The 23,950-nt window shown below is 37.2% G+C and overlaps 1 protein-coding gene across 1 annotated transcript in view; it reads right to left on the bottom strand.

The window, feature by feature from the left end:
- Positions 1-23,950, bottom strand: part of EXOC4 (exocyst complex component 4) — an 818,776-nt gene that overhangs the window by 430,955 nt on the left and 363,871 nt on the right. Inside the window, exon 10 of the mRNA XM_007982965.3 lies at positions 5,657-5,753. Coding sequence (XP_007981156.3) covers positions 5,657-5,753 — 97 coding nt within the window. The remainder of the gene's footprint in view (positions 1-5,656; positions 5,754-23,950) is intronic.

Below are 23,950 nucleotides of genomic sequence, written 5' to 3'. Positions count from 1 at the left end.
TGAAAGAACTGTACTAACAAATCTAAGGCACAATAAATTACCTGTTTTTAGACTTGCAGAGAATAAAGAATAATAAGAAATGAATGAAAAAAAAACAAAGAGAAAAGTAAATTCTCACTCCTTCTCCCCACAAATTCCACAAATAACAGCTACAAAGTAATTTCAAATTTCCTGAAAAGACTACATTATATATTAATTGTAATAAAAAGTGTCACCCTGATTTAAATTGTGATTGATACTATAATAAAATGTACTTCATTGCCAAAGGTTTCTTTATATTCAGATCATGGTTAATAATTACCATGATGTAATTATTCAAAAATAATTATTTTTGGAAAGAAACCTAAATGCACATCAGAACTACACAAAAGAAGAGAAATAATGTCACTCAAATTCCAACATTAACATATCTTCCTTCTGTTTCCCAAAATCAAGGCCCATAACATAAATTCCATTTGTAAGAATGAACTCATTCATTTGTCTTAAAGCCTTCTAGAGAAAGCTGAAAGACAGGAAACATGTCAATGGAAAAAAAAAAGGCATCAGTTATATCACTTTCAGAGTCTACATTTTAGGGAAAGTATTTCAGAATCTATCTGGGCATGGCTAGAAACCGTTGTTTTACTATGGTTTTGTTCATTTAGACCCACAGGCAGAAATACTGATTAGATGACCTGTTACTGGCTGGGCACAGTGGCTCACACCTGTAATCTCAGCATTTTGGGAGGCCGAGGTGGGCGGATCACCTGTCAGGAGTTTGAGACTAGCCTGGCCAACATGGCAAAACCCCATATCTACTAAAATACATTAGCCGGGCATGGTGGCACATCCCTGTAATCCCAGCTATTTGGAAGGCTGAGGCACAAGAATTGCTTGAACCCAGGAGGCAGAGGTTGCAGTGAGCCGAGATCACACCATTGCACTCCAGCCTGGACAACAGAATGAGTTTAAAAAAAAAAAAAGACCTATCATTAAAAACATTCATTAAAGGTTTAGTTACAGACAATGTCTTGGTAGGCTAAGAGTAAAGCAAGTAAGATAATATACTATACCCCATTTCTTTCTAGAAATTTACTCTCTAAGAGACATGCTTGACTGTAAAGAGAAAACAATAAGGAAAGCATTAAATAAGCAAGTAAAGGGACAAACAGAGTTAATGGGCGGTGAACAAATTAGAAGTCAGTATATTTGACTCTCACATCCTGTGAGATTTCCTAGTGATAGAACTGCAGTAGCTATGAGAACAGTATAAAAATAAGTTAGCAAGATTACCAGAATTGAGGACCCAGTATAATAATTTTATGAAAGGAGAGTAAAAGCAACTGCTGAGAATATACAAACCAGCATAACGGGAAATTGTGCTGTGGTATTCTTAGAAGGGTGGTTGGAATTGTCAACATAGAAACCCTCCAAGCTGCAAAGAATGCACTGCTAGAATAAAACTATGAAATGAATGATTTTAATAAATGAAGTGTATAGAATAGTCATACGCAAAGTTTCAGGAAGACACAGTACCAATGACACCAGACATAGGGAAAAAGTAGCAAAGGAAAGTGAAGGACCTACACACTTGAAAGGGGTGGATCTCCCTCCACTGAAAACAAATGTGAGTTTGCCAAGAGACCATGTAAGAAAAAAAAAAGATATAATGTTTAAATAGGTCCTGACTTTTGATAAAAGTCAACTTGTGATAAGTTCCTCTAGAACTTATTTCATTTTATTTTTGAGATGGAATTTCGCTCTTGTTACCCAGGCTGGACTGCAGTGGCGCAATCTCAGCTCACTGCAACCTCCGCCTCCTGGGTTCAAGTGATTCTCCTGCCTCAGCCTCCCAAGTAGCTGGGATTACAGGCACATGCCACCACGCCTGGCTAATTTTTGTATTTTTAGTAGAGATGGGTTTTCACCATGTTGTCCAGGCTGGTCTCAAACTCCTGACCTCAGGTGATCCACTTGTCTCGGCCTCCCAAGGTGCTGGGATTACAGGTGTGAGCCACCGTGCCCAGTCAAACTTATTTTTAATATGAGCTAAGTTATAAATAAAGAATAGTTATTGTAATCAATTAGAAAAAGAGTTTGGCAAATTGGCATGGAAAAATAATATGAGTCAGTTGATAACAAGTAGAAACACACTCAAGAGCATTAGGAGAGGGAACTGCTGGGTAACAGGAAATGTGATTTCTCAATAATGTCAAACCGGTTGAGAGAGGCTGAACCAATTTACATCCTCCCACAAGGTATAAGACATCCCACTGATCCATGTCCTCGCCAATATGTGGTGTTTTCAGGCTTCTTTGTTTTTTGCAACCCATGCGGCTACCAAGAGAGGAGCTTGCAGGTAAGGATATGATCTTATTTTTTTCTTTCCCCAGGACATGGCATAATCAAAGTCTAATAACAAGCACTGCATAAAACTGAAGTGAAGAGGCCTAGACCTGAACCAAGATCACTTGCCATGTTTTCCATTTGAAATTTGCAATCCTGTACATTTTTTCCACGTTTCATTCTTCCACACTGCCTCTCCCATTTTGCTACACTATCTTTCAAATAACAGAATGCTAACTCATATTCACTTAAACTAGCATATAATAAAAGCAATGACCATTCTAAAGAACAGAAAACATATCTACACAATTTTTGTTTACATAATCTCATAAAAATAAGAGCAACTACGTCTGAACAAGAGACCACATCTAACTTGTAGATAGGAAAATATGCATCATAAGTATTCAATAAATATTTGTTGAATATAAAATTTTTAAATTATAATAGTACTAATAAAATACACAAGTATGATAATGCACACTGGTTCGTTTAATTACAAAAATGAAACTTCGGCCGGGCGCGGTGGCTCAAGCCTGTAATCCCAGCACTTTGGGAGGCCGAGACGGGCGGATCACGAGGTCAGGAGATCGAGACCATCCTGGCTAACACAGTGAAACCCCGTCTCTACTAAAAACACAAAAAACTAGCCGGGCGAGGTGGCGGGCGCCTGTAGTCCCCGCTACTCGGGAGGCTGAGGCAGGAGAATGGCGTAAACCCGGGAGGCGGAGCTTGCAGTGAGCTGAGATCCGGCCACTGCACTCCAACCCGGGCGACAGAGCAAGACTCCGTCTCAAAAAAAAAAAAAAAAAAAAAGTGAAACTTCTAAATTTTAGAAGAAATAATAAATCCAACACTCAGGAAATGCTGAAGTGTAAAAACTCAAATAAAAAAAGTAAAAAACCACTAAAAGATCTTAATCATTTCAAGTTCCACAAGTCAATCAGGAGTTTTCGACAAGGTTGCAATTTTGGGCCAAGGGCTAATTTAAACTCTATCACAGTCATCTGTTCATCGACGAATGAACTTACCTTTCAGACCACACAATATTTTTGGAATTTCCATTAAGAGATACAGAGAGAAAGAATGAATGATAAACTATATCAGGCAACAAACTTTTTTCAGTTTTAATCAATAATAAGTTAAAATTCTGAATGAAAGTAGAAATCAAGTAAGTGAGTAAAACCACTGGGAGTACTACCATGCCTTGAAACAGCGATCTAGCGAAGCAGTATTTATAAAGACTTAACAAGTAACTGTCAAGAACTGTAATACATTATGTTCCACCAGAATCTTCTACAAAAAAAATGCATTTTATTAAGTGTAAAATAAGTACTAACATACATATTTACATATATGTGTGTGTGTATATATATATATATTTCATTCTTCTAACTTCACATTTAAAGAGAAAAAAAAAACAAGAAAAATTTCTTGAGAAGTGGTTACTGACAACACTGTTAATGGCTTCTAAAGGATTTCTTTTCTACTTAGGAATAAATGTAAGCACAAGAGTTCCACTTATCCAAACTATAGTGTAACTTAGCAGTAAATTATGGCACTAAATCTAGGTTAGAAGATGCCTACCATGATTAAGGTATTTTCCAATTTCTAACAATTAGCAACATTAACTAACTAGAAATCAATTGTAATTGAGGAAGACAGTGAAAACTAATTACCAAAGTCAATTGATATATATAATCAATGTTATTTAATCTATAAATTCTGTATGTTATAATTTACTTATACACATATAATACTTATCAACTAAACCTACAGAGAAATAGTTTTATTTTTCTTAATCTCTTAATAGTCTTAGTTTTCTTAATCCCATGGGTCTTAAATGAATTTACTTGCTACAAATCTCTGCTAAAACAGACTTCATAAAGTCAATAAAATTTCTTTAAAAACTTTTTATTGTGTGAAAGTCAAGTTTTCGATATTTAATTTACATATTTATGTTTTTGTATTTAAAATCAATTGAGGAAACTAATCCAGTACAATTTAGAACACTGGTTACCCATATAAGATATTAGAATGTAATTAGTTCTAATGGTATCAATTTAGTAAGTCTCAGTTAATGAGAAGGTAGGACAATTATAATAATAAACTGTTTATGCTTGGAGAAAATATTCATAATATTATCTCTGGCCAGTTCAATAGCATTTGTTTAACTGTTATTCCAAATGCCTCAAATATTATAGAATTGATCTGAGAAAGGTAAGGTGATATTCTGAAGTACCTAACATTTAGTAAATTCAGGAGTTTCTGGTCTATTATATGAAAATGCCACAGATATATACTCTGGTTCTTTACAGAGAAAAAATACAATTGATATTATATTAGATATCTGGATCCCAAAAGAGGCATTTAAAAAATTGTGGTTAAAAAAATACATAACATTAAATTTACCGTCAACCTTTTTTAAAGGTACCGTACAGTAGTGTCAACTATGTGCATATGGTTATGTAACAGATCTCTAGAATTTTCCTGTCATAAACTGAAACTTTTTATCTACTCAACAATTGCCTTTTTTTTCCACTCTCAAAAAGTACCTTTTTAAAAGTATTCAGGGTTTAGATTTTTTTCTTTAATGGAGGCACTGTGGATTCTTACTTTCCTATAATCACGTTATCCTAATGAACTGAGCATTAGAATAGATTTCACTCTGGTCACATCACGTTCTCTTTCAACATATAAAAACATACACTTGATGTGTATGTCTTTCATTTTTTTAAAAATCATATTTCTTCAGAGACCTGCCAGTTCTCAAAGGATATCTCAGACATTGGTGTAAATGATTAGGACAGATTATGGGTTGGCAATTTTTTCCTGTAAAGGGCCAGAGAGTAAGTATTTCAGGCTTTGTGGGCCATATGAGTTCTGTTGCAATTAAAAGTCTGCACTTGTAGCACAAAAGCAGCTATGGACAATACGTAAACAAATGAGCATGTCTGTGTGTCAATAAAAATGTATTTAAAAATACATGTGCAGGGCAGATTTCTCCAGCAAGCCATAGTTTGCCAACTCCTGAGACAGAAAAGAAAGAGACAGGGAGGAAAGGAGGGAAGGGAAGAGGGTGGGAGAGGGACAGAGATAGGGAGTGTGAAAGAAAGAAAATCAAATAAAAGTATTTACTCCTGAAAATAAGTAGCTACTGAGTGGGACTGAGATTATCTGTTAAACTGACTAACTTTGATAGTGAGGCCCTAAAAATAGAACAAATTTCTTTTATGACTTGTTTCAATGCTGACGCAACAACTGGCATTCAGTAGAGCAGCATAAATAATGAAAATATTGATCTTCAGTAAGTACATCATAGCACTTGACTTACCTTAGTAATGGGTGGAATATGACGGTAATGTTTCTGGCTCCAGGTTTGCAGACAAATTTTGTTCCTCCACCTTCAATTAAGTTGTCATCAGGACCCCCTTTCAGAAGAAAGAAAAAAAAGAGACTTAGCTCATTGAAACGTTTATAAATAAACAAACCAAGCATATCTAGATGAGTCCTATAGTGTCATAATTAGGACCATCTTTGCAAGCAATAACCTTCGGTATGTACAAAATTATTTTGAACGACTTCATCCAGTCTTCCTCACTTGAATAAACAATAGATTAGAATTTTCACTCTGGCCGGGCAAGGTGGCTCACAGCTGTGGTCCCACCAGTTTGGGAGGCTGAGGAGGGTTGAGCACTTGAGGCCAGGAGTTCGAGATCAGCCTGTCCAATACGGTGAAACCCTGTCTCTATTAAAAATTTTTTAAAAATAGCCAGGCGTGGTCACATGTGCCTGTAGTCCCAGCTACTCGGGAGGTTGAGGCAGGAGAATTGCTGGAACCCGGGAGGCAGAGGTTGCAGTGAACCAAGATTGCACCACTGCACTAAAGCCTGGGCGACAGAGCGAGACTCCATCTCAAAACAAACAAACAAACAAACAAACACCCAGCATTTTTACTCTGAGTAAGAACATGGAATCACAGTAAGAACAAATGCTACATTTAAAGGAACAGTGCAAGGCTACAATTCCGTTAAGGTGAAAATTTTGATCTCTAATGACCAGGGTCCATCTTGGACAGTATGGGACATAAGGCTTTCAGAGAAAGGATGAAGTGCCTGCCATTCTAAGTTGCTGCACATTGTAAAGATTGGAGCAGAGATGCATATAAGCCTAACTTACCATAGTTTATCAAATCTGAGACTCCAATGATTATAAGACACACTATTATTTTACATATCACCAAGAAAAAAAACAGTCCTGCTATTTAAACTATATAATGCTTTCTTGGAATGTTTCCTTTTCCTTATTGAATAGCTCCTTTGGCTTTCTACATAAACAAATGGTTACCATAAACCTCTCAGGCACATTCAATAAGGAAATATAAGAAAAATAAGTTTGTTAAGGTATTCTTAACACTAAGTAATATTTGAAGTCTAGCTCTTTCGAATCACTCTGACTCAGAGTTTTCAATGTCCTTGTTTTCTAAACATTGTCATCCACTGTCACCAAGAGCGTGTGTTTCATAAAAGAGTGCTCCATGTTGCATCCTATATTTTATTCCACGCTGCTGATATCCATCCTGCAAAGTTTAAAGTTGATGCTTTCTTGATGCTATCAGAAGGTTTAAACAGAAGGCTTTCCTATCCCAACCAGGACTCATACTCTTTCCTCAAATGGTCCTTAATTGCTTAATTAACGGAAACACTGAAGGGTCATGGTGCAAGGAGTAACACAGGCTCACACACACTACACCGGTGACAATTCACCGTGACTGGTTTCCAGTAGGCAGCCATTAAGATGCCACTGATTTCAGATACATCCTCATTTCAGAGAATTTAGAACGTGAAAAGATGTATCACTTTGGATGTTGGGGAAAATGCTCTCCCCCTACTTGTGTTCCTTGCCACTATAATGAAGTTCAACTAATGTAATCTCTGACCTCTCTCCACCTTTTACCCACTCCAGGGGCAGTGATATAATGCCTCTGACTGATAAAAATTGAGAAGAAAAGGCTGGGCATGCATGGCTTAGCAACTCCCATATTCCACTTTAGAAACTAGAGTGCCTGAAGACAGTTAAGTGGTGTCTGGTGTAAGTTTAGCTATAAAGGCCCTGCTTTGTCAGAGAAGGCCTGAAGTGGGCCAACATCTTTTCTAAATGGGTGAGTAAATCTGTTTAATTGTGATGTTCAGTTAGCAAGCTTTGTTTGATTCTCAAACTGGGTTACATCCTGCAATCTGGCTTAAATCAATATAAAAGTGACATTTCACTTACTATCTACCTTACTTATTTCTCAATAGTTTCAAAACTCTGGCAGGAAAGATGGCTACTATTTAGTGGGCTTCCTCAAAACCCTAGCAATCTACACTTACAACATTTGGTTTCCTTCTTCTAAATTAAACATTTTCTTTCTGAGTACAGTTCTTTGCATGTTACCAAACACAGCTAAATCTCCCTTGATTTATTATCTATTTGAATGGTCTCTAGGCATCTTGGAAATTGACTGATAAAAACATGTGAAGCTTCAGAAATCCATACCCTGGATCATCAGGACTTCCCAGAGGCATCAGAGTCTAGACATTTGGATCAGTTGTTTCTACCAACTAATCAGTGCATACTTTTTCTTAAGAATAACCAAAAATACAATGGCATAGTCAACCCTTAATTAAAAATCGTGGACTGTTTTTTCTCATTTAAAAAAATCAATCTTGTACGAGGTTTGCATCAGAGATATGAATGTGCTGCTAAATTTTGCTGAGTTAAGGAAAGCATGAAGACTGAAACAAACACTACACTTCTAATAAAATCCTCCTTGAAAGGTCACATGGTATAGTTACAAAAATGATAGAATAAGTATAACTTCTTTAACAACGTATTTCCTTTTAAGATTATAAAATCTAGTCAGAATTCATTCACGAAGGAGATGTGTATAGAAGAAAGCGGGATATATTCTATACTTCAGGAACAGGTAAATAAGTCTACATAAAAATAATGTAATAATCGACCCAATATGAACATGTCTTTTGATAACCTATATGAGATAGACTAGATGATTTCTAACAGTTTATAAATATTCTGAACTGCTACGATATTAGGCACTCAATAATTAAATTCAGACCTGACTAACCCGGCTTCATTCAAATGAAAACCTTCACGTATGGTAAATGCGCTGTAAGCATGTGCACCTCTATGCCTTAGCCACACTGCGCTACCATCTGGAGGTCTCTCTCCCCTCGTACCATTTCTTTAGGTCCCACATCTATTCCCAAACTGTCAAATGCCCTTCTCTCAAAGTCCACAATTCCATTAACAGTGACTATGTACAAAATAACCCATAAGAACCTTAACATAAGTCACTTCTGTTACTATGTGTTTTCTTCCTTATGTCACTTTTTCCCACCTGGAATGTAACTTCCTGGAAAGTGATTAAACAAGAATACATTTGCTGAATGAAAGGAAAAAAGACCTAACTTGCTAAAATGTTATAGCAATTAGATGAGACAGTATGTGTGAAAGCTTAATAAATGTAAACTGTCAAAACCTGAATAAATGTAAGCAACTGTCAAAAACTAATAAAGGTAAGCAAATCTCACTGTATCATCAAAGCTGTATAGGGAGTAGGTGTGCTTAATAAACATTTGTTGATGACCATATTACAGAGAACAAAGATAACAAAAGATAAGCTACAATACCAAAAATAAAGTATCAGAGTCACTAGAAATGTCAGTGAGAGGAAGATATGGCTGTGAAAATATAGGCACAATGACAGAGTATGAGGTTAGAAACTAAATAATACTTTCATTAGTTCTAAACCCCTGCTAGCTACCAAAAGATGATTACTGATTCACATAGTGCAGTTAAGCTAAATAAAAAGTAAAGTTCAGAGAGAAATGTGAAAAAAGAGACTCTCCTCCCTACCCCAAGCCCTAACCAGATTTCCACCTACAGGAACCTCATATACTCTTCCAGCTCCATTACCAAATGCCATCTATACTGCACTTGTCATGATTTCCTCTTGAAGATGAGAAGTCAAATGTTTCTTACTACATTACCAATAAACAGAGCCAACCCAATGAAAATTTTCTTGAAAATAAAGCTGTCAGAAACAAAAGTAAAGGTCATGGCCAAAAATCATAAGGTCTGAGTCCTGACCCCTTAAAATCTACTTTAGCATTTCAGTATTCTAAGTGAAAAGCAAAACTCACTTTTCCTCACGTGCCTTCTCATCTTCTCATGATCCAATAACCTGGGACCTACTGTCAGGAATCTTTTTTTTTTTTTTTTTTGAGATGGAGTCTCGCTGTGTCCCCCAGGCTGGTGTACACTGGTGAGATCTCAGTTTACTGCAACCTCCACCTCCCAGGTTTAAGTGATTCTCCTGCCTCAGCCTCCTGAGGAGCTGGAATTACAGGCACGCACCACCATGCCTGGCTAACTTTTGTATTTTTAGTAGAGACGGGGCTTCACCACGTTGGCCAGGTTAGTCTCGAACTCCTGACCTCAAGTGATCCACTCGCCTCAGTCTCCCAAAGTGCTGGGATTACAGGTGTGAGCCACCATGCCTGGCCAGGAGCCTTCTTAAGAAACATGTTGTTCAATCCTGGTTATAGCACAGGACAGGTCAGAGCACTCCTTCCCTTCATTATATTTATGGTCTAATTGCAGCTGTGAGAAGCCAGGTGACAGGCACCAGAGAAAATGTCGAATGATGATGGATGGCTGGAATGTAAGGGAACCCGACAATAGTATTACAAGTGGAATATACTATGCAAAAGGAGAAGAAAGGCCCCAGATACTTCCTACTTTTAACAATGAGGACAGCTGGAAACAGGCATCGGGGCCACCTGATAACTGCTGGAATGACAACATCTTAGTGTTCACAGGTTGGTCCCTTCTTTTAGAATTCATTTGCTTTTAAGTAATAAGATTCCACATTTATTTATTCCTTAATTCTACCCAACTGGAGTTTAATGTGGTTTGTAATAAATATTGTCATATTAATAAAACACAAACAGAAACCAAAGCCTTAGAAAGAAATGGAAACAGGATTCTCACTGAAATAACTATGGAATAGAGGGAAGAATCAAAATGATCTTGTGTCAAACATCAGACCACTATTCATTATTAGCATAAGTGTGATAAAATTATTTAAAGTCTCTGATTCTCAGCTTTCCCATTTATAAAATAAGGATTGCAATAAACTCTTTCAAAGACTTGTGATGTTTAAGGGAAGTAACGTAGATAAGGGCATTTAGTACAGTGTTCTGTGCTGAGTACATCACCAATGCTCTTTTCCTTTTCCATTAGAATTACCGAACAGTGAAGGATCTAACTGATTTCACAAACTAGGGAGAAAGAAAGTCCAAATTCAAAAAATGTTGTTCTTGTTACTTTAGGCAACACAATACGAGTCAATATCATTAATGAGACCAACTTTACAACAAATGTGTGAAACATGCTTGGCTTATTTTTGTGGAAATATTACTGTAGCGAAAGATTTAGAAATTTGCTGGGAACACTTAGCAGGACAGAAAGAAAAAACGCTTTCTCTAGTCTTAATTTTTCCATTTTTTTTAATTTATAAAAACATTAGATAGTGTTAGCCATTGTTCCCCCTACTCTTTTTTTTTTTTTTTTTTTAAGCGATGAGGTCAGGCTGGTGCGGTGGCTCACACCTGTAATCCCAGCACTTTGGGAGGCTGAGGTGGGCAGATTACCTGAGGTGAGGAGTTTGAGACCAGCCTGGCCAACATGGTGAAAACCTGTCTCTACTAAAAATACAAAAATTAACCAGGCGTGGTAGTGCATGCCTGTAATCCCAGCTACTCGGGAGGCTAAGGCAGGAGAATTGCTTGAGCCCAGGAGGCAGAGGTTGCAGTGGGCCAAGATCATGCCACTGCACTCCAGAATGACCAACACAGTCAGACTCTGTCTCAACAAGAAAGGAAAAAAAAAGAGAGAGAGAGAGAGATATGGGGTCTCGCTCTGATGCCCAGGCTGGAGTGCAGTGGTGTGATCACAGGGTTCCTTCCACCTCAAGTTCCTGAGTAGCTGAGACTACAGGTGCGTACCAACATACCTGGTTCATCTTTTATTTTTTGTAGAAACAGGGTCTCAACATGTTGCCCAGGATGGTCTTGAACTCCTAAACTCAAGCGATCCTCCCACCTTGGCCTCCCAAAGTAGTAGGGAGTGCCCAGCCATACTCTTTATTTTTCAATTAAAAATAATGAATATTAAATGTATAGATGTTGAAATTATAACCATCTTGTACCAAGTGCTCAAGTGAAAATAGCATAAAATTGATCATGACTTTTTGAGCCACAGGAAGTCGCATGCCCCATCTGACCTTTTTAATGTGTCCTGATTTTTAAATTGGCCTTTCCACGTAGAAAAGAACCACAGTGAAGGTGAATTCTTTTATAGCAAATATTCTGCTTCATAACTACTTTCTAAGGATTATGAAATAGTATACAGTATAATAAATATGGAATTCCTGACTGCATCAATAAATGGGGTCTTTAATTGGCTCTAAGAGCCAGCTGAATGGTTCAAGAGTTCCCTGAATTCACAGCTGTCACCCTGCCAGAGGGGTTCTTTTAGATTACATTTCTTAGCAAGTGCTTATTCTTAAAGCACATGTGATCATTATGGCTTAATGCTGTTGCTGCTCCTACCACCACCACTAAACTTGTCAGAAGGGTAACCTTGTTACAAGTATGTGACCTTGGGGTTTGTTGCTACATCAAGAAGAAACAAAGGTAAAATACTTATCCTTACCCTCAAATGATTTACTATCACAGCAAAGTCAAGTAAATCAGGATTAGTGATGGTACTGTGTTACCCAAGAGCGAGTTGCTGCTGGACACAGGAAGAAAATCCAGGCAACAAGCCCCTTCAAGCAAAGAATTACCTTTTGCACTCAACTCTTAGGTAGTGTGTCATTATTATTAATAACAACAATACTATTTTGTTCATAATTGTATTATTTGTGCCTAAGACAGTTTCTACCAGGGAATAAGCACTCAGTATATTTGTTGAATGAACATATGCACAAACAAAAAATGAGAAAGAATCTCTTTTTTAGAACAAGTGAATTCTACCTACAAACCAACTAGGAGCAAATAGTAATTATGTTTTTACATAAAGTTTGCTCAGTGAGAAATCCATGTTTCAAGAAAGGGCTGAAAAAGTATATTGATTACAGTATTATTTATAAAAGATAATCTCACAAATAGAAATAAATTCATTATTCTCATCATAAGAGAAGTAAATGTCTTGCCAATATTGTGTTCAATTATATTTTATTCTTGTGTAGCTCTCGTGTTGTACTTTAGGTTAAGACAGGTGCCAAGTATTATCCTGGATATATAGAAAAAAGATAAAAGAAGGGCAAGGGGCAATTCTGATTTATCAAACATCTACTAAGAAACTGGCACTATGCTGAATCCTTTACAAAAAATACTCGCTTCATCCTAATAATATTCCTGTCATATTATTATCTACCATAGAGATGAAAAAATGGAGGCTCATGGCAGGGGATTAAGGGGCATGAAGTGTCTTGCTCAAGGTCACACGTAGAGTAGGTGCATTATTCAAACTTCAGTCTGTTTCTCCAAGAACAATTTTTTCAACTATATATCCTACAATGTGCTTAATATCATTTTATGTTTCCAAGGAATCTGCAGGTTGAATAAAAGGATGCAGATAATAGTAGTGCAGGAAACGTTTAAAACAGGGACCACTGAACACTGATATTGTGATGGAGTTTGACACACAAAATGTTTTCCATGGAATCAACATTAAATAAAGCAGCTGGTTATTCCAGCCAAAACACAAAAAGCCTCATTATAAATGTAGGTGAAGCTTAAGAGAAACAATATATAGGTTATGTCCTATATATATTAATATAATGATCATGTATGCAAGGTTTGGGTGGTCCAACTGAAGCTAGAAATATTCTCCTCTCTAATACAGTCCCAGTAGCAAGAACTAGAGCTCTGCGTTTTTCTGTCTCTCCTGACTAGTAGTGGCTATGATGCTACTTATCCCATCTTCACCTTCAAACTGTTGGTGAGAGCTCCCTGGGTGTCAAAAACATGAAGGCAGGAACGAAAAAAAGGGGGGTTTGCAACCTTCAAGAAAAGAACGGTGGAGAGTTCACCTGTCATCCCAGAAACACTGATAGAAATCCATCTATTCTGCTTCTTCTTCAAAAGGAGAAAAAGAAAATCAGCCAGGTGCGATGGCTCATGCCCTTAATTCCAGTGCTGTGGGAGGCCAAGATGGGAAGATCACTTGAGGACAGGAGTTAGAGACCAGCCTGGGCAATGTAACGAGACCCTATCGCTACACAAAATTAAAAAATGAGCCCAGCCTGGTGAGGAGCAACTGTAGTTCCAGGTACTTGAGAGGCTGAGGCACGAAGATAGCTTGAGTCCAAGAGTACAAGGTTGCAGTGAACCATGAGTGCACCACTGCCCACCAGCCTGGGTAACAGAGTGAGACCCTATCTTTATTGGATGGATGGATGGATAGACAGACAGACAGACAGACAGACAAAAGAAAAATAGTCAACAGACCTTTCTTGCTTCTGTTACTGTCACCGCAGACCATTTCCACACTTCTAATCATCCGAGACCCAAATAATGTCTTGCAGTTTCCTCACGACACAGAAAAAAGCTATGGTTTAAACGTCCCCTCCAAAACTCACATTGAAATTTAATTGCCATGCAACAGTATTAAGAGGTAGGACCTTAAAAAGGTGGCCATAAGGCTCCAGAGAAATGAAGGAAATAAGGCAAATTGCAAGGATCTCAACTCAGAGGAGAAAGGACAGATCCTTTTGGTTCTCCCTAGAGTCACTCGCAGGAATAGGCATAATGTCAAGAAAGAGAATCTAAATGTGGGACTGCCTAATGATGGATCATTGTGAGAAGGACATCTCTCATATGTGCTGAAGTAAAAAGAACAGCATGTCATGTGTATGTGCAGTATCTTATGTGTGCTGGAAATGTCCATGCCAGTAGACTGCTAGAATGGAAATAACTAATCGAAGTTTTGCTTCAAGTACAATTCTCTCTTAGATTTTTGGCTAATGACCATAAAATAATCCTCATAAAGAAATAAAAATCATATTTTTTGTAGTTCAACAACTGAGTACATTCTAGCTCCTAAATAACAATGAATTCTATAATAATCTACTATTTATTTCGAGGTAATCTCTTGGTTTAGAACACAAAACAAGAGAAAAAAAAGCAGCTTTCTCAATTATCTCCTTACAATACATTAAAAGAGGAGTGAAAGGACAAGATAACAAGGGAAGAAACAAAAATGAAGCAACAAATTTGAAGGTTAATAATAGCTCATCCTGAGCCATCAGTAAAATGTGTTCACCTGGAGCTCTTCCCTGAGCATAAGTCAAAGGAGGGTCCATTAGCAGCAGTGCCCAGTGTTTCTACAATAGAGTCTGAAAACGGCATGTTCTAGGAAGAGCAAAATGTAAGATATGAGCCAATTACCAAAGGATCCACAGTGACTCCATGCATATTTTTAAACGGTTGATCAACAAGGCACAAGGGAGTTTTCACTGACAACCCAGTGAGGAGCATTCCTATCCATGTGACATTATCCTACAACTCACTTTATTTTAAGGTTACCTTGGAAGATTGCAGTAATTCTCTTTCCACTCTAACTGATTCTCTAGATTTAATTATCTTGAATCTATTAAATATGTTTCAGTGGCTATTTGGGTATATCTAGCTCAGAGATTCTCATGTGTGTGAGCCGGGGAACTGTACTTCTAATTACATTTTTTTTTTTTTTTTTCACTAAGCATAATGTTTTCAAGGTTCATCAGTGGTGTAGCAGGCATCAGTACTTCATTTCCTTTTATGGAAGAATAATATTCCAATGCATGTATATACCACATTTAATTTATCCATTTATCAGCAGATGAACATTTGGGCATCTCTACTGTTTGGATTAAATAATGCTGCTAGAAACACCCAGGTACAAGTTTTGTATGGATGCATGTTTCAATTCTCCTCAGTATATACTGTATCTAGAACTGAAATTGCTAAGTCATATGGTAACTCTGTGTTAAACATCTTCAGAAACTGCCAGATTGCTTTTCAGAGAGGCTGAACCCTAATGTTGGGTTTTTTGTTTTTAAGTAACTAGTTGCTTAACAGAAAATGGCAGGGCCCAGTGGCTCATGCCTGTAATTCCACTACTTTGGGAGGCTGAGGCGGGTGGATCACTTGAGGCCAGGAGTTCGAAACCAGCCTGGCCAACATGGTGAAACCTGGTCTGTATTAAAAATACAAAAAAATTAGCCAGGTGTGGTGATGCACATTTGCGGTCCCAGCTATGTGGGAGGCTGAGTCAGGAGAATTGCTTGAACTTGGGAGGTGAAAGCTGCAGTGAGCCAAGATCCAGCCACTGCACTCCAGCCTGGGTAACAGAGGGAGACTCTCTTAAAAAAAAAAAAAAAACACACACACACACACACAGAAAAAGGGGAGATGGGGAGACAGAGAAGGTAGGCAGCATGCAGAGAAAGTATGAATATTTTCTTCTCTAGGCTCTGTCACCTGGCTCTTGTAGGAGTGGTCTTGTGTATGTCAAAGAATCATTGAGAAGGCATTACCAGACATAAGAGATAATGGCTAGAGCAGAAGCACTGGGGAACTGGGCCAACTAGGAAATTATCTGTGCTATTTGTATTCTTTGAACTAAGTGTCTATTCTGTTTTATCACTCACGATTAAAACAGACAATAAGATTTCTCTTCTCACTCAACTTTCAGATTGCAGAAGACTTTACTGTTTGCTCTGTAATTCTTGTTACAGCAAGAATGATATGAAGGACAACAGAATGCCATGAAGTTCTCTAATCAGGTGAGCCCATCTCATTGCTGTCCTAAAGCGTATGGTTGGCTAGTTGAGAATCCTCTGATGACAGCTTGCCAGTTGAGCAGTAGATTTATGATGCAAATAAGCCTCAAACTGAAAACATGTTGACCTATCAATCTTACTTTGTCTGTGAAAGGGTCCACAAAAGAGCTCAGTCCACTGGAAATTCTTAGTGCTAGTTCACATAGAAGAAACAGTGCTGTTTAAACGCTGTCATTGTCTTCACTCACAGAGGTGTGCTTAAATCTAAGTACTCCCAAATTTGGAAAGACATTATTTTGAAGGGATTGGCATAACAAGTATAACTCAAAATGACTAAGAGAAGTCGGAGAGATAGAGTGCTCTGTAAATACAAAATCAGAGTCAAAATACAGGTTGCAAAACATGGTGCCATTTAGCTTACTGACAAAGATAATCAGAGCTGGCATCTAAACAGAAACACCGTTATTTCACGGCTCATTAGAAGCATCTGGATTACTGAGGCACAGGTGGTTTTAAATAACTTTACCAGCAAACCTATAGTTGCTGTTTAGGTTTCACTGGCAACAGTCAACTTTCCAGGCACTCCAGGCAGCAATTTTTGTAATATTCTAACAAAATCAAAATCGGTCTTCCAAGCCAGGGAAATGTGAGCCATGACAAGATCAATATTCAAAATTACAATTGCTAGAGTCGTTTTTCCTGTTTTCACACAGAGAATGTTACATATTATTACGATATATAATATTTCTTATTGTACATTATGTTCAACAAATAATTGAGAAAAAATAATCATCATTTTACAGTCTATCCAGACTCAGACTATTTCTCAGATCTCCAAGGTAGAATACAGTTTAAATTTTTGCTCTGATGGAGTACTATATTGATAACAAAAGGAAATACAGCACTCGTACATATCTTCAATCAAAATAATGACACCAACCAATAGAAAAAAGGTAAGTATTCTGTTTGAAGTACTGACCTCTGTCCTTCACTGAATTCAGTAAATTCAATGTTGACCATCCACCAAAGCAAAAAGTAGTGAATTTTTCCAATCTTATTTGCTCCACATTTGTCTAGCACACTTACATGAAAACTCAAAATTTTTATTTTCCATTTGATCGGTCTTGATTGTTATAACATTTTGAATATTATCTGATCTCAAAATTCCAGTTCTAGGAATTTACTCCCCACCGCAATAAAAAATAATAGCATGGGTGAAATTCAGATTTGGCAACAAAGATGTTCCTCACAGAATGGTATATTGAACTTTAAAAAAACAAAACTCTCAAAATGCAAAACAAGACTAGATTAAATAAACATAAATACAGATACACACACACACATATATATAACTAGAATATTATGCATCCATTAAAAATAAACACTTCAATAAAGCAAGGAAAAGATATAAAAGGCAGGCGTCATTAAGGTGAAAGGTTATTAACTAAAATCATATTACAAAATGAGCCTGTATCATATGTCTGATAATTACAATACTGGAAGTCTCTGTTGATCTGGTTCTTCTCCTTTCACCTCTACTGAATCCTGATTAACTTCTTCCTGTGTATCATGTGTGTATATGTTTGTATGTTTTATACTCTCATCTTCCTTAGATCTTTATCTATAGCAATTCTTTAAGGCCCAGTTTGAAAGTAGGTCCCATCCCAAACATTAGCAACAGTTCTGCTAATCCACTTAAGGGCACTACCAACCTGGAACACATTTGGAACTCAATTCTCACTTTAAACTTTCCTCACATTATCCAGAGGATGTATATTTTGACAAGACATCTAGTTAAGAATTCTTTAGGGATGTTTTTCTCTTCTCAGCCTGTGTCAAGGTGACCAGCTTTCTTTTAGTCTCTTAAAGGAGGTGGGGTATTATGGGAAAGAGACGATATTTTTAGATGATCCATATGCTTTATGTAGAAGATGGGGATGCTTCTGTCAGACTCCCCAGGTTGCACAGGTCCTGGGCTTTGTTCTGTTCCTCCTGTGCCGTGCTAGTTCATTTGGGTTTAGTAAATACCCTTAGGGTGAAAACTGGCTTTAGCGGTGCTTTGTCTAATATCTCCCTGAAGCTCATTTGTGTTATTTTGTTCATGTGAATCCTATCTTTCTTGCCAGTTCATCAAAGCAATTCAACACAGTTTTGAATGTTTTATCTGGCAGTTTTAGTTTTTTCATGAAATGATCAATGAAGGTACTAGTTATGCTGGAGAGAGAAGTCCCCACGCAACCCTCTCTTTATGCAACAGTCTACAAATAACTTCACCTCACCATTCAGTTGTTCCAGCGTGAGTGTCTTTGGATTCTACTCAGATAAACTGTTACGGTTTTTATGGTTTTAGTCCATTTTCTTGTAATCCTAACTAAGGCAATCACTATAAATAATCCAAAAATAATTAATATAGAGCAGGATACAGCTTTTGCCTTAAATGTTATGTTAACTGGATATAGTGAAATATAATGATATATAATACAACGCAATTCATAGATTACAAAATCAGATATTAGGAAAACAAAGTTCTCTATCTAACTTTGACATAAAGTATATGGTGTTAAGTAAGCTACTTAACCTATCTGGGACTTCTATTTCTTGTCAATAAAATAAGGCAACCAGATGTGCTCATGAGCAATCTCCAATCTGTGAATTTTGATTTTTTAGATGATAAAATTTCCTTTACAATATATTCTGTCCATTGGTTTTATTTACATTTTTCTGATACTGCATAAAATGGCATAGTAGCACCTTTTTCAAGTAGAAAGGAAGTCCAATTATTATAATCGTTGATATAGATGATAATTCTAGTAGATTTTAAAGGACAATGAACTGTATGTTTTGCTTTGGGATATTAGTAAAGCTTCAGGAATAAATGACTGGTATCATTTGCAGCTGACAGTTTTACATGATTTAGTTATGATTATTTGATACTGTCTTTCTTTTCTAAGACGCATCTTAGATCCTGCCATGATTGTCACAAAAATTATCCAATGCAGAGAAAAAAAAATGGGCAAAATTATTACAGGTCTGTGCAATTTTGGTCTAAAAATTTTCTCAATTATTTACCACAAAACAAGTATCTGAACTTTAAGCAAGTCACTATAATCAATGGTTTTCAAAAGTATATTTCCTTCAGAATTGCTTTAATAGGGAAACACATTATTTCATTTCATTCAAAAACGCATGATTAGTAATCTATAATCAGCATCTTTGTGACTAGAAGTGGGTTCATGGTGAAATAAACATAAGCAATAGCCATAATCCATGACCTCATGAAGTTCACATGACGATGTATTAAAAGGGTATAAAAAAGAGCACACCCAAAAATTACAAGCAAAGCTATTACAAGATAAACCAAAGGAATAAAAAAGCCTTCCAACAAGACAAAACTATTGCTCTTGAGTTTGGAAACCAACTTATAAATGCATAATAAAATCCAGGGAGAAACATGAAGTTACCATTGTTTGGTAGAGAAAACAGGACACTGTTCCTCTACAACATAGGCCAATATTAATAATATAGGTAAATGGACTGGCAATGGTAACATATAACACAGAACTCCTAATATTGGTATTCAATACATACTACATTTGACTGATCAAAAACAGTGACTCAATCACACAACAAATAACTACTTATCAACAGTTTCTAAACACATCACATAAAATTACTGCTACGACCCCTTCCTGGAAAAACACTTTTTCTTTGTATTTCTTTAATGACTGGTTACCAGGTGCAGTGGCTCACACCTATAATCCCAGCACTTTGCGAGGCTGAGGCCGGCAGATCACAAGGTCAGCAGATCAAGAGCATCCGGGGCTAACACGGTGAAACCCCGTCTCTACTAAAAACATAAAAAATTAGCCAGGCGTGTGGCAGGCACCTATAATCCCAGCTACTCGGGAGGCTGAGGCAGGAGAAGGCGTGAACCTGAGAGGCGGAGCTTGCAGTGAGCCAAGATCGGGCAACTGCACTGCAGTCTGGGCGACAGAGCGACACTCCATCTCAAAAAAAAAAAAAAGGTGATTCTGCTTTTTAAATGTTGTTTTTCAAAAGTCTAAAATACAGATAAAGCTTTTATTAAAATAAAATGTACTTGTCGATTTAGCTCAGGAGAGAACAGAGACAGGTAGAGGTTACCAACGAAAAGGCTCTGATAATACTAGACAAAGCAACTTAAGCCTAAAAACTAACGGTCCCTGGAATACAACTCAGCGTAAACCTTTTTATCTCAGTCGCCAAGCACCACTCAACCAACAGAGAACTGAGAAATTAAAACAAAAAGACTGGAGGCAGATGAAATTTGAATACAGCTAATCCTTCAACAAAGCCGGAGTTAGGGTTGCTCCACCCATTCCAGTCAAAAATCGCTATATAACTTTTGACTTCCTAAAAACTTAACTGTTAATAGCCTACTGTTGACCAGCAGCCTTACGATAACATAAATAGAAAAATTAACATATATTTTGGATGTGTGTTATACTGTACTGTTATATTAAAGTAAGCTAGAGATAAGGAAATCATAAGGAAGAGAGAATTTTACTATTCACTAAGTAAAAGTCAATCATTGTAAAAATAAATCACCCTCGTTTTCCTCATTTTGAGTAGATGAGGGGGGAGGAGGAGGAGGGAGAAGAGGAGGGGTTGGTCTTGCTGTCTCAGGAGTGGAAGAGACAAAGAGGTGAGGAGGTGGAGAACATAGAAGGGGAGGCAGGAGAGGCCGGAACACTCAGTGTAACTTTACAGATGCTTTTTCATTTCTCTAACAATGTTTCTACATGGTACCAATCCTTTTACAACTGTTTGCTTTAGTTTCAGTGACTATATCATAGAACGGTCCATGTCATAAAAGAAGTCAAATGCAGTCTTGGATAATCTGAACCCTTCTGCCAGATTACCTCATGTCAATGTGTTTTCCGGCAGTGCTTCTTCTAGATCTTCTTCCTCATCATCTGGCACTGTTTTGAAAGGACTCAACTCCATCAAGTTGTTTTCTGTTAATTCCTCTGGTATGCTGTCTGCTAGCCCTTGAATTTCTCCAAGATCTGTATCTTGAAACCCTTCACAACCACCATCTTTTTTTTTTTTTTTTTTTTTTTCTGGCTATATGCAATTCTTTCATGACTTGTTTGATCAGCTATCTTGTAAATCCTCGAAAGTCATGCACAATATCTGAACACAGTTTTCTCCAACAATTCATTTTGGGTTTGGTGGTTTTCAAGGCATTTTCTATAACAATGGCATCTTCAATGGTGTAATCCTTTCAGACTTTCATGATGTTCTCCCTGTCAGGATTCTCTTACATAACGCTGACAATCCTTTTCACAGAGTATCATGTACAATGAGCCTTAAAAGTGTTCATGATTCCCTGATTAGAGACATTCTGTTTGGGGGCAAGTAGACTATTTCTCCTTCAGTGTTGAACTGATGGAGTTCTGAGTGGCCAGGAGTATTGCACAATTAAAAGGCAGTCCCTTACTGATTCCTGACTTCAGGGACAAAGCATCAATGGAACCACTCCAGAAAAAGGTTGTTATTTGAGCCTTCTTACTGTACACACCAAGAGACTAGCAACTGCTGTGCGTCTTTTCCCTTCCAGACTCGGTGGTTACAGACAACAGCAGTCCCAATCATAAACCTGACTGCATTTGCACAAAAGATTAGAGTTAGCCTATCTCTTCCTGCCTTAAATCCTGGTGTTTGCTTCTTCTCCTAATAAATATCCTTTGTGGTATTTTTCCCCCAGTGTAGGGCACTTTCATCTGCATTAAAACCTGTTCAGGCTGACATCCTTTTTCCTCAATGGGTTTCTTAACGGTGTTTGGGAACTCATCTGCTGTCTCTTGGTTGGCAGAAGCTGCTTCTCCTATTAACTTGACATTTTTTAGACCAAACTTCTTTCTAAAATTATCAAACCATCCTTTGCATCCTTTCAATTTGCATTAAATTGTCTAGCTTTACATCCTTCACCTTCCTTTTGCTTTAAGTTACCATATAGTGACTTCCCCATATCTGGAATCATATTAGAATCTATAGGTATGCCTTTCTTATAGCAGTCCTACACCCACATAAAAGCTGCATTTTCAATACCAGATAAAAAGGTATTTCGCGAAAAGCACAAGGTTTTCATACCTGCTGATGCAGCTTCAATGACAGCTCCACAAATTTCCTTTTCTTTTTACAATAGCCCTTACACTGAATTCATTTATGTTGAAATGGCAGGAAACCACGGCTGCAGACCTCAATCTATAGTACATATCAAGCAATTCCACATTTTTTTTTTGTAATGTCATGACTTTTCCCTGCTTCTTGGGAGCACTTCCAGCGTGACTAATGGTGCTTTGTATGGGTTCCATAGAGTTATTCAAGGCTTACAGTATTGCACTAAACACGATGGAAAATACGTGAGAACTGCCAAAGATCATTTCTCACTGCCATACGAAATTTACTGGAGAGATGGACTGCTCACAAGGAGACGATTAGTATCACACAGCATTTTAAGCAAATACTCGCAGCACTTGAGCTCATGTTAACAGCAACAGGAGGTGACTCTGAAATGACTGCAATAGTACAGTATGCACTATAGCTCATTTTATGCAGTTAGGATTTAACACTGCATCTTCATGTCTCTTTACATTTCTTTCTACTATGAATGGCACCATGTAAGGTCTGTATTTGTGTAAAAGTTCTGATATATTTTAAGTTTTATAATAGAGTCATATATATTTTCTAATAAATGATAAAAATAGACTAACATCAACATATACTTTGTGCATTCATGACATATCTTTTTCTTAATTTTTCTGCTATTTCTAGACTATACACTGTCTCCTGAGTTTTTTCAAACTATAGGTAATGTTCAAAAATTTGTTCAATATATTTATTTTTTAAAATCCACACACAAATGGACCTACACATTTCAAACCCATGTTGTTCTGGGCCAACTATACAAAAAGTATTTATGAAGTATCAGCCATGTACAGGTACAGTACAAGGTCCTGGTGATGGTAAGAACAACCACCTTTAGTTGCTCATGTCTAAAACTTTGGAGTCATCTTCACTCTTGTATTTTTGTCTACCTCTCATCCAATCCATCAGTAAATGCTTTCCATTTTGTCATCAAAACATAAAGAATCCCAGTACCTCTCACCACCCTCACTACTACTACCTTCCAAGCCATTTGTCTCCTGGATTACTGGCCTCCTAACTGGTCTCTCCTCATCCATCCTTGCCCCCTGTAAGTGGATTGTCATACCTGCCAGAGGGATACTATTAAAATACACACCTAATCCAGTTACTTTTCTCTCCAGAATGCTCCAAAGACTTCACATCTCATTTGAAGTAAAAGCCACACTACTTAAAACGGCCTGTAAGACCTGTGTTCATCTTGTTCCCTCTACTATGTTAACACTCTTTCCCCAGAACTGCAGACCTCACTCCCTTACCTTCTTCAGGTCTTTAATCAACTACCTCCTTCTCAGTAAGCCCTTCCTTGGCATATAAAGTAAGAGTAAAATCCAATATAAAAAAGATCATTTAAATATTAAATCTAGTCAGTAGAAAATGTATACTTCTATATACCAGCAAGTAAGAGCAAGTTTCAGAAATCTGCCCATGATGATATAATTGTGAGAGAGATTACCTGGGAATGCCCACTAAAAGGAAACATTTGCACAAGCTCACAACTCACATAAAAATTGAAACCATATCTATATAAATGTCTGAGTC

Source organism: Chlorocebus sabaeus, chromosome 21 (genome assembly GCF_047675955.1).
Source record: "Chlorocebus sabaeus isolate Y175 chromosome 21, mChlSab1.0.hap1, whole genome shotgun sequence".
NCBI lineage: Eukaryota > Metazoa > Chordata > Mammalia > Primates > Cercopithecidae > Chlorocebus > Chlorocebus sabaeus.
The sequence above is the reverse complement of the archived record's forward strand: the minus strand, read 5'-3'. Positions and strand labels throughout refer to the sequence as shown.